This window comes from Palaemon carinicauda, chromosome 19 (assembly GCF_036898095.1).
Source record: "Palaemon carinicauda isolate YSFRI2023 chromosome 19, ASM3689809v2, whole genome shotgun sequence".
Lineage (NCBI taxonomy): Eukaryota > Metazoa > Arthropoda > Malacostraca > Decapoda > Palaemonidae > Palaemon > Palaemon carinicauda.
Window position 1 is genome coordinate 1,830,208 of NC_090743.1, and position 12,243 is coordinate 1,842,450.

The 12,243-nt window shown below is 40.7% G+C and overlaps 1 protein-coding gene across 2 annotated transcripts in view; it reads left to right on the forward strand.

Annotated features, from left to right (window-relative positions):
• Positions 1-12,243, forward strand: part of LOC137658388 (embryonic polarity protein dorsal-like) — a 104,761-nt gene that overhangs the window by 90,304 nt on the left and 2,214 nt on the right. Inside the window, exons 11-13 of one of the 2 annotated variants that reach the window (XM_068393066.1) lie at positions 226-327; positions 798-1,088; positions 1,336-1,431. In XM_068393066.1, coding sequence (XP_068249167.1) covers positions 226-327; positions 798-1,088; positions 1,336-1,431 — 489 coding nt within the window. The remainder of the gene's footprint in view (positions 1-225; positions 328-797; positions 1,089-1,335; positions 1,432-12,243) is intronic. The other variant, XM_068393068.1, reaches the window with a different exon arrangement.

Here is a 12,243-nt window from a genome sequence, read left to right on the forward strand (position 1 = left end):
GAACAGAAATAAGATAGAATAGTGTGCCCAAGTGTACCCTCAAGCAAGAAAACTCTTAACTCAGGCTTGTAGTTAATTCTGTGTGTATGTACAAGTTAACATTTATTAGACTTTTTTTTCCCTAGATTCATAAACCACATATTGAGATCTACTCGCTTACGGGGGGTCGACCTTTTTTATCTACCGCAGCAAACGGTGTTTGTTATAGTGCATTTGTTTTTCCAGTTTATGTGGATGTAGGTATGCCAGGAGCTGGAGCTGTGCAGCGGCCAGTTATAATTGCGAATCGAACAAAGTTTGGCGATAGAATAAAGAAGGAACCTACAGGTAAGGCCACCTAATCCTCTTTGAAAATTTTGAAAATTACTTTTATAAGTTTTATAACTTTTATAATCAAAGGTTTTTAATTGGATACTTTTTTCATTCTGTGTATAATTGAATTAAGGAAATAAGTTTAGAAGGTGTCATCTGTTTCATGTACAGCGTCAAATTGAAAATATGCTTGGTAGTAAGAAAAATCAAACCCTTGTATGTTATATCATATCCAATTGAAAATAATCTTGGAAAGTTAAGAAAAAATTACCCTTGTTGTTGGTTGCATAATGTTATCAAATTAGAAAAAACTCTGAATTAAATAATAAAAGTTTTATTTTGATTATTAGCAGTAGCTCAAAATATTTGAGAGAGCAGAGGGTTAGTTTTATGTTACTGTATACTCTTCAGCCTTACTTATGTGATAGGGTTTTTTTTATGTGATTTTGGAAAAAAAAAATATGTATATATCTCTTCCATCGCAGATATAGGATCTCCTGTGTCACCCCTGTTAAACATGATCAGATCTCCAGTTCATCAGTCCGTGTCTCAGCACTACGGCGGCGGGACGGTGTACACGGTATCAAATCAGCCTCCGAGTCCCGCGCAAGGCGTAGCGTACTATACTCAGCAGTCCCCCGTGCACAATGAAAATGTAGGCGTGGGCATGATGCCGTCGCCTGGAATCCCAAACCGAAGGGTCTCCTCCCCAGGCCAACCATACTACCAAGTGCAAGAGGCTCAGTCTCCTTTTTCCCAAGATCCTGGTATGGCTGGTATGTAGCATCTTCCCTTTCATTTTGGATGCCACAGAATGAACTTCATATTTGTGATGTATACACAGGTATATTTTGGACTTTTTTTTTTTATGTGATATTTGCTTTTATCTTTTTATTGGAGTATTCAAGGCTACTTCAGCTTTGGCAAAGCTTACATTGCCAGATTCATTACAAGTTTTTTTGTACTTTAGGCATTCCCTTCGTCACTCTTAATATGGCATTTTCCTTGTTTTCGTACTACTAGGGTTTGAAGAAATTATGAATAGAGTAGATTTTGAGTCAAGAAATCAAGATTTTAGACACCAGATCCCTGTGAACACACGCGATTCGGTGCGATACGGTACGTTCAACTCCCAAGTGCTCGATTCTTAATGATTTTGATGTGGTTGCCATAGTTTGCAAGCTTACTTTGTTGTTTTTGCTGTTTGTAAATTTTGACTTCACAAGTTTTTGACATGAGTATCCTCCAGTATAGCTGTCTAACCCTAACTTCTCCAAATCAAGTTCTTAGTCCCCTTGTTTAACGGTAAATTCTTAGACCAGATCATTGAGACGACAAATGTGACTCTGGGCTGATTGCACGATTGGATTATGATGACGATGAAGATAATGCTTGACAACGAAAAGAACAAGATTGTTTGTCTTTTGCTGCTAACATAATGCTGTATGTTATTTATCCTCCACCAGCACGTGTCCCTCATCTTTAAAACCACATGCAGTATTCAATATTATTGATCAGTTTATCACCTCAATTCCTTTGAACTCTGCAAAGTATCTACCTCAATTTTTTCTTTCTTTTTGTTTTTATACATCTAACGACCTTTGTTCCTCCCAACTATTTCCTCCACGTAATCTCATTGACAGCCCTTATGAAAGACATGATTTGGCTGGCATATGCACAAACTAACCCTGAGCTTGCAGTGCCTTATCTCACATATCTAGAGACACATGTCTTCAAGTAATTGTTTTCTTTGTTTTTACTAAAATTTTAAGTGTATTGCTCTGCTTCCTCAGCCATCCTCTTCAGTACCCTGAAAATTTTCAATGCTTAACCCTTTTACCCCCAAAGGACGTACTGGTACGTTTCACAAAAGCCATCCCTTTACCCCCATGGACGTACAGGTACGTTCTTGCAAAAAAATGCTATCAAATATTTTTTATTTCATATTTTTGATAATTTTTTTAGAAAATTCAGGCATTTTCCAAGAGAATGAGACCAACCTGACCTCTCTATGACAAAAATTAAGGCTGCTAGAGCAATTTAAAAAAAATTTACTGCAAAATGTGCTTGAAAAAAAATAACCCCCTCGGGGTTAAGGGTTGGAAATTTCCAAATAGCCTGGGGGTAAAAGGGTTAATATCATTTAATCCGCAAGGAATAGCTGTACATTACTTTGAAGAACAGCTCCCTTCTGTTAAAAAAGAAAAGTTTCCATAATGCTTGTTCAAACATTCAGATACAAACCAATTCAACTGAAAACCTCAATATCAGATATTGTATCAAAAGTTTAATAAAATATTATTTATAATACATACATACATATACCAAGGCACTTCCCCCAATTTTGGGGGGTAGCCGACATCAACAAATGAAACGAAAACAAAAAAGGGGACCGCTACTCTCTACGTTCCTCCCAGCCTAACAAGAGGGCATAGAAACAATTAGAATAGCGCCAACGTTATCCCTACGTGTCGTAAGAGGCGACTAAAAGGGACGGGACGAGGTGCTGGGAACCTCCTCTCCTGTATCTACATCCTGTGAGACATCGACATCGACTATTTATAATACAGTAATATAAAATTTAATGGAGTAAGCAAGATGAGATTTGAACATTGAAAGGGGACTATATGTTGACCTTTACAGCTGATAATTATTGGCAGTGAGTTGGGTGAAGCCTACCCAAGGCCAAAATTTAACCCTTTTACCCCCACTCTCTTTGGAAATTTCCAACCCTTAACCCCCAATGGGTTATTTTTTTCCCAGCACATTTTGCAGTATATATTTTTTAAATTGCTCTAACAGGCTTAATTTTTGTCATAGAGAGGTCAGGTTGGTCTCATTCTCTTGGAATATGCCTGAATTTTTTCAAAAAATTATCAAAAATATGAAAAAAAAAATTTTATAGCATTTTTTTGCAAGGACGTACCGGTACGTCCATGGGGGTAAAGGGATGGGTTTTGTGAAACGTACCAGTACGTCCTTTGGGGGTAAAAGGGTTAATATGATTTGACTTACAAACTATTCTTTGGAACCTATTAAGTTTGTAAGATGAAAACTTTCTGTAATAAGTTTCTCTACGCTTGAAGGAACAGTTTCCTTAATGCTTCAATGGAAAAACATTCCTTATATCTTTAAGGAAAACAATTTCCTTTTACTTCACAATAATGTAGCATCCCAGTATCTTTAACAAGAGAATATTATATGTCTTTGCTATTATACATACGTACATACATTCATATACCAAGGCACTTCCCCCAATTTTGGGGGGTAGCCGACATCAAACAAATGAAACAAAAAAGGGGACTTCTCCATTCTACGTTCCTCCCAGCCTGACAAAGGACTCAACCCAGTTCGGCTGGTACTGCTAGGGTGCTACAGCCCACCCTCCCCCGTTATCCACCACAGATGAAGCTTCATAACGCTGAATCCCCTATTGCTGCTACCTATGCGGTCATCGAAGGCACCGGAGGAAGCAGCAGTGCCTACCGGAACTGCGTCACAATCGTTCGCCATTCATTCCTATTTCTAGCATGCTATTATAGTCCACAATAATGTGCATAACCAAATTCTTCCCTTTATTTATAGTACAGTACAGTAGTCCTATTGAAGAATCATTTCATATTTAACACTAAAGAAGGAAAACCTATAGTCCATTTCTTTTAGCGAGGCAGATTTGCACCGACTCGCAGCGGTGCCCTTTTAGCTCGGAAAAGTTTGCTGATCGCTGGTTGGTTAGAATGATCTTGTCCAACCAATCAGCGATCAGGAAACTTTTCCGCGCTAAAAGGGCACCGCTGCGAGTCGGTGTAAATCTGCCTCGCTAAAAGAAATGGACTATAGCATAAACATTTTTAATGAAGGGGATCAATAATCTCTCTCATCTACTGAAGAAAATATTACTTTTTGAATCTTATTCCTCGGGTAATTCTTCTCACGATGCTAACACGTTACTCTCGTACTCTCGATCTCCGTACTGTACTCTACTATTACAGTAATACCTCAAGAAAAATTAATTTGTTCCTGAGTGGTTTTATGATTTTATCATATGATGAAATAGAATTTTTGTATGATGAAATAGGATGAAAGAGCCAAATCCATTTTAATCATTCAATATACCTAACCTAATAGCGCAAATTTAGTTTCGTATCCTGAGGATTTTCTTGTAAGATGAGGAGAAAATGTCTCTGTGTGACGATTTTTTTGTATTCAGAAACTTTCGTATCCTGAGGTATTACTGTATTTAAACATTTACCTTTCCCTGTGAATTTATTCTTTAGCATTTGCAGGTTTTATCATTCACAGGGGAACTGCAAATTCCTTAAACGAGATAATTTTGGGTATTTGAAAGTTTTCTTTTGTGCCATCAGGTAATTGGTTGGTGTATGTCACACTAATGCTGATTTTGCATCTAGAAGTATAGATACGGCATCTGAAGGCTGGAAGTTGATTCCTTCTCTAGTGTTATCCAACTACATTTAACCCTTTTACCCCCAAAGGACGTACTGGTACGTTTCACAAAACTCATCCCTTTACCCCCATGGACGTACCGGTACGTCCTTGCAAAAACATGCTATAAAATTTTTTTTTTCATATTTTTGATAATTTTTTGAAAAAATTCAGGCATTTTCCAAGAGAATGAGACCAACCTGACCTCTCTATGACAAAAATTAAGGCTGTTAGAGCAATTTAAAAAAAAATATACTGCAAAATGTGCTGGGGAAAAAATAACCCCTTGGCGGTTAAGGGTTGGAAATTTCCCAAGAGCCTGGGGGTAAAAGGGTTAAAGAATCACTATGTCTTAAATCTATCTGTATTCTAATACAAAAGCTGCTGTCAGGACAAGGTTAATAGAATGGAAACACCCCAAGCTTATATCAGTTTAAGCTGTGTCTGACAAATTGTGGGCTCTACGAGTGTAATTTTGGCAAAATAAGAAAAAATTTATCAGTTCCCCTACAATCTGAGGAACATACCGAACCTCGTACAATTGAAGAAAGGTATCGTCACCCTCATAAACTAACTGCCTAAGTCATTTTCTCCACTTGCTGGGAAATCAAAAATAAACCTTCTCATTTCCTAATTCTTTATATCATTGTGTTGAACTTCAATTAACAAATTCTAATTCACAAATTCTTCTATTAAGAATTTGTGAATTGAAACTCAAGACAATGATATAAAGAATTAGGGGGTAGTTTGTAGCGCTACGGCCAAGCGTCCTAATTTGCTTATTATCTCTCCGACTGTTATCTTGTATAGAATAAAAATGTTTGGAAATGGTCAACGGATCTTAAATATGTAGTGTAAAGGTGGGGGGGGGGGGGGGTCCGGGGGGACGCAGCCCCCCTGGGTAAGGACACAGCTTTTAGCATAGGTTAGATGGGTTTTTTAAGTTACCTTCTCCCGTCGTACTCGTAGGTAAGGAAACTGTTGTGTAAGGGGGGGGGGGGTGTCCAGGGGCTGGGTAAGGATACGGCTTTTAGCATATGTTAGGTGGGTTTTTTAAGTTGGCTTCTCCCGCCAAAATCGTTTTTAGAACGACGGCCACACTTTAGAACGACGGCCACAGTTCAGAATATTCCCGTTTTCTACGGGATCTGGCCGTCACGCTACAAAGGCTCCGAATTAGGAAAAGAGAAGGTTTATTTTTGATTTCCCAACAAGTGGAGAAAATAATTTAGGCAGTTACTTTATGAGGGTGACGGTATGCTGCACATGATAAAGAGTAATAATAAAGTAAATACTGTACTGACGTGCCTGGCATGTGAGATCAGATTTGTGTTTGAAGCCAAAAATAGCAGATGTCAGAAAAAATTACAAGAACAAGATGAAATAGTACATACATACATACATACATACACTATACCAAGGCACTTCCCCCAATTTTGGGGGGTAGCTGACATCAACAAATGAAACAAAACAAAAAAGGGGACCTTTACTCTCTACGTTCCTCCCAGCCTAACAAGGGACTCAACCGAGTTCAGCTGGTACTGCTAGGGTGCCACAGCCCACCCTCCCACATTATCCACCACAGATGAAGCTTCATAATGCTGAATCCCCTACTGCTGCTACCTCCGCGGTCATCTAAGGCATCGGAGGAAGCAGCAGGGCCTACCGGAACTGCGTCACAATCGCTCGCCATTCATTCCTATTTCTAGCACGCTCTCTTGCCTCTCTCACATCTATCCTCCTATCACTCAGAGCTTTCTTCACTTCATCCATCCACCCAAACCTTGGCCTTCCTCTTGTACTTCTCCCATCAACTCTTGCATTCATCACCTTCTTTAGCAGACAGCCATTTTCCATTCTCTCAACATGGCCAAACCACCTCAACACATTCATATCCACTCTAGATGTAGGCTAATAATTTGAATCCTAAATGGCTGAACAGATTCCTCCAACGTTGGTGTGTGATGTCATAAAGAAAATGTATTAGATATAGGGTCAGGTGGAGATCTAAGTAAAGTTTACATCATAAAGAAAAAATTTATGAAAACCAAATGTTTTTTAGAGATGAAAACTGTGAAATCAAATTTCTCAATGTACATACATACATATACCAAGGCACTTCCCCCAATATTTGGGGGATAGCCGACATCAAACAAATAAAAAAAAAGCTGATCTTTTCTCTCTATGTTCCTCCCAGCCTGACAAAGGGACTTAACCGAGTTTGGCTGGTACTGCTAGGGTACAGTTAAAGATGTTATAAATGTTTTTCTTAATGAATTACGATACATAAATTCAATAATGTATACTTAGGAAAATAGTAAATACAGAATCTTGAATTAGAAAAATAAATTATAATTGTTTCAAGTAAAAATCAAGAAACCACAACAAAACAATAATGATGAGACTCATTAGCTATGATAAGCAGCTTATCTAGGAGACAGATACTTCAAACTCATACCATTGTTCTCCAGTCTAGGGTAGTGTCTTAGCCTGTGTACCATGGTCTTCCACTGTCTTTGGTTAGAATTCTCTTGCTCAGTGGTACACTCAGCCATACTATTCTATCTGTTTCTTTATTTCCTTTCCTCACTGGGCTGTTTTCCATGTTGGAGCCCTTGAGGTTATAGCATCCTGTTTTTCCTACTAGGGTTGTATCGTAACTAGTAATAATAAAATGGAATCTGGAAGTAATCTAAAGTTACCAGTGCAGATCAAATTAGTTCATTCAGAAATAACTAAAAAACTACAGTACAACAGTGAAATAGAATTTATTTCTATGTACATACAAACATCCGAGTCATTTATATAGGATACCCCTATTCTCATTTTCTACGACTAGCCAATCAAGGAAAATTTGTTTGATTGCACTATGCTCTATTGCTAGGCAGCTATAGCGCATACGCGCATAACGCTTGTTCACAGCGCTTCCTCACAACACTTCTGGTCGTGAAGTGAAGAGGTTGTGGTCTCGCTTCCTCTCTACATTGTCGTCTCCGTATTGGTCACACACGGTTGACACACGAGTTTATGCTGAAGGGCCGACACCAACCGTATTGCGAGGACTGTTTAGTACCTTTAACAGTGAGGCATTTGTTGACCGAATGCCCTAATTTTACTAACTTAAGAAATAGATATCTGTTTGAGGCTCGAGGTGAGGATGGCAGGTTTATCCTTGCCAAGATTCTTGGACATGATGTGTCTTACTATGCGAGCGGAATTTTTAGATTTATTTCAGAAGCAGGTCTTCTGAAAACTATTTAACTATTGTAATGACTTCTTAATTTTTATGGTTTTAATCGAATTCTCTTTTAATTTTCATATACAGTAAATGGTATCGGTGTCAATGACCTTAGATGTCAGGATGCCAGAAAACTTTCAATCAATCAATCAATCAATCTCTACAATGAAGCCTTTTGCATTCAACTCCTTCACCCTTTTAGTGTTTAGAGCTTGTGACTTTTGTATTTTTTCTTTATTCATGGAAAAAGGCTGTCTGCTAAAGAAGGTGATGAATGCAAGAGTTGATGGGAGAAGTACAAGAGGAAGGCCAAGGTTTGGGTGGATGGATGGAGTGAAGGAAGCTCTGGGTGATAGGAGGATAGATGTGAGAGAGGCAAGAGAGCATGCTAGAAATAGGAATGAATGGCGAGCGATTGTGACGCAGTTCCGGTAGGCCCTGCTGCTGCCTCCGATGCCTTAGATGACCGCGGAGGTAGCAGCAGTAGGGGATTCAGCATTATGAAGTTTCATCTGTGGTGGATAATGGGGGAGGGTGGGCTGTGTCACCCTAGCAGTACCAGCTGAACTCGGTTGAGTCCCTTGTTAGGCTGGAGGTACGTAGAGAGTAGAGGTCTCCTTTTTGTTTTTGTTTCATTTGTTGATGTTGGCTACCCACCAAAATTGGGGGAAGTGCCTTGGTATATGTATGTATGTATGACTTGTGTTACTATTCATTATCTGTGAGTTACAACTGATTGCTTTATGTCTAGTGAGTCTCGGAATTTATGTTCTTGCCCAGGACAGGATAGCGACCATTATGGCATCCGCATCTTTTTTGTTCCTCATGCCTAGACAAGAGATCTTCCTTCTTCCCAGCTGGTTCCCATTTTTATATGGGGTCGCCGTTGCGGATGAGCCGTTTCCATCTTTTTCTATTCTGCGCTTCTGCCTCATCAATCCCCTTCTCCTGTAAGTTTCCTCTCACACAGTCCCTCCATCTCTTTCTTGGTCTCCCTCTTCTTCCTCTTCCCTGAACCTCCATCTCCATAGTATGTCTCCCAACGGGGTCTTCATCTCTCCTCATCAGGTGTCCATACCATCTCAGCCTCCCTTCCTGCACTTTCTTTGATATTTCCACCACCTTTGTCGACCCCCTCATGTAGTCATTTCTTATCCGATCCTCTCTTGTCACCCTAGACATCCACCTAAGCATTCTCATTTCCGCCATATCCATCTTCTTCTCCTCTATCTTCCTCATGCTTGCTGTTTCCGTTCCATACAGCATTGCTGTTCTCACCACTGTCCTTTTAACCTCAGTGGTATTCTTTTGTCACAAAAAACTCCTGAGGCCTGCCTAGACAAGAGATGTTCAGTGGAATTACTGTATAAGTAATGTAAGGAGGGGACATCCTTCCAATGAGAAAGATATTCTCATCCCAGAAAAAAAACCTAATGAGATTGTTATCCCACTGCGACTCCTCTCAACAGGAGTTAGTCAAATTTTCTTCTCTGCGTCGAAAGCCTCCCTTTAGTATTTCATGTGTGAATTCCCAGAAACTTTGTTTACAATAGACGACACCCACAGTAATCTGAATAGTGTTGACTATACATGGCGAGACTTTGAGCCGTCACTTGTAAAAGATTCCTGCCTTGAGCCTATTTTCGACACAATAACTAAGATTACGAAGAGAAAACATGTTTATTCAGAGTAAACTTTTCTGCTCTTGGAAACAGTTTTTTTTTTGAAGAGACGGATTTTATAGCAGTACCATCAGCACCTGATTACCTTGTTATGCTTAGATCTCCTTCACCCCCTGCAAGTCTGTTGAGTGGAGACCAGTATATGTCAGATTATGCAAATAAGAACTCTCTGCTCTATCAAGTACAGCATTGCCAATTAGAGCTATGAAGGCGTCTCCGGGATCTTGTCAGAACCTATGAGTAAAGCCTGCCATTTCCCCCAAACTAAGGCAACCCTTTTTATCAGTCTCTAGCTTTTATTAACAAGCAAAGGCTGCCTCGTATGCCCAGGTCTTCTCAAAAGAATTTCCAGGACATGTCGCATGACATATCCTTCCTATATTATAAGGGTGGTCGGACCGCTTCGGCCATGTCCATACCCCAAGTTTTGGCAACGCCAAGTTGCTCTGAATAATTCTCTCCTTCCAAGTCTAATAACCTGGTAAAGTTGAGCAAGAACATTCAGAATAATAAGTCTGAATGTGATGATGCCAGAGGGGTAGACCTTCTCTACCCCAGTGGAATTGATATTCTTCACGGGTGCATCTAAAGAAGGGTGGGGTGTTCACTTGCTGCATCACTTGGCCTCCGGGCTCTGGTCCAATTCCGAAAGTATCCTCCACATAAACCTTCTGGAAATGGGGGCAGCCTTTCTGGCCCTGCAACAGTTGTCAGGTCATTCCGTGGTGTTGATGAGCGGCAACATGATGGTAGAGGGGTATGTAAACAAACAAGAGGGTACTTTTTCAAAGCACCTGTTTCATCTAGCAGGGGAGGTGCTAAGATGGTCAGAAGACAACTCGGTATCCGTATCAGCTCACTTCATTATGGGCAAGAGGAATGTGCTCGCAGACAACATGAGCAGAACGACTCAGATGTGGGCTCTGAGTGGTCTTTGAATAATCTAGTAGCCAACAAAGTCCTGACTTTGTGTGGGTTCCTCAACGGTGGATCTGTTTGCAACATTACTGAACAACAGCCTCCCACTGCACTGCTCCCCAAAACTGGGTCCTCAAGCACTTTGGCAAGATGCTTTTTGACAACAGTTGAACAACATAGATGTTTATGCTTTCCACCCTTTTTGCCTAAGGAGAAGGTTACTCAGCAAGTTACGACCATCCAACAACCTATCAATGACCTTCGTAGCTCTGCTATGGCCTCACGCAGAATGGATGTTTCCCGGATCTTCTACAGCTGCTCACAGAAGTCCTGAGAGAACTTCCTCCACGTCACGATCTACTCAGACAGCCACACTTGAAGATTTACCACAAAGCCGTAGACTCCCTACATTTGCACGCTTGGAGGTTATCCAGTATCTCCCCATGAAAAGTTTTTTCGCAACCGGTTGTCTGGATACCTCCGGGAATCTTCAGCTGCGATATACCGGGCAGAGTGGGCAGTCTTCTGTGATTGGTGTCATTGAAGAGTTATCTCTCTTCTTGATGCCCCTCTCCGAGTGATAGTAGAATTTATCCTGTATCTTTTAGAGGAAAAACCACTCTCGGTCTTGGCGGTGAAAGGCTATCGCTTAGCCTTGAGCCTCCCCTTTAGACAAAGTAATTAATATTTCCTCATCGTTGGAGTTATCTGTCCTCATAAGGAGTTGCAAGCTAACCTGTCCTTAGCCAGAAGCTAGACCACCTCCATAAAATGTTGTTCGTGTACTTCGATTGCTGAAATGAGCTCCCTACAAACCATTAAATAAGGCATCAGGTCTTTTGACTCCTAAAATGGTCTTCCTGCTCGCTCTGGCCTCGACGAAAAGAGTAAGCAAACTACAAGGTCTTTCCTACGACGTCTCCCATTCAAGGGGATGGGGACAGGTAATGCTCGGCTTCATCCTCAAGTTTATCACCTACTCAAAATCAGGGAGTAGCTCATCCTAGATTCGAACCCTTCCATATTGAGAGTCTCCGTAATGTAACTGATGACCTAGATCAGCTGTTACTTTGCCCAGTGATGGCCCTGAGGTGTTACCTCAAACGAACTTCAGGAGCTTGTCCCCGAGTAAGCAGATTATTCGTCAGCATGGGGAAGGTTAAAAGGAGAATCACAAAGAATACAATCTCAGCATGGGTTTGCAAGGTCATAGACTGAGCCTTGAATCCTGTTTCTTCTCACAATGTTAGGGGTATTATCACATCCCTAGCATTCAAGAAAAACTACTTATGGTGCAGGTTTTTCAAGTGGGTGTTTGGAAGCGTCGGATGACCTTTACCACCCATCACCTGCAAGGAACGTAGAGACGTTTTCCATCAGACCTGTGGTGATGGCACAATAAGTGGTTTAAACATCTCAAGCTCCTTGATGGACAAGTAGCAGAGGGTGAACGACAAACTTTACCCGGAATTGAGTCTGGGATGAATGATAGGAGTGACTGGCTCCTCCTTATCTTTTATCTTCCCCTCTTGGGGCACAGCAGCTACGGTACTCTGCAAGCTGGCCTCCTCTGTCTGCAGGTAATAACCAATTCCCTTGTGTAACCTGGTATAGATAGATATACTCGTTACGTCCCCATACCCCTGG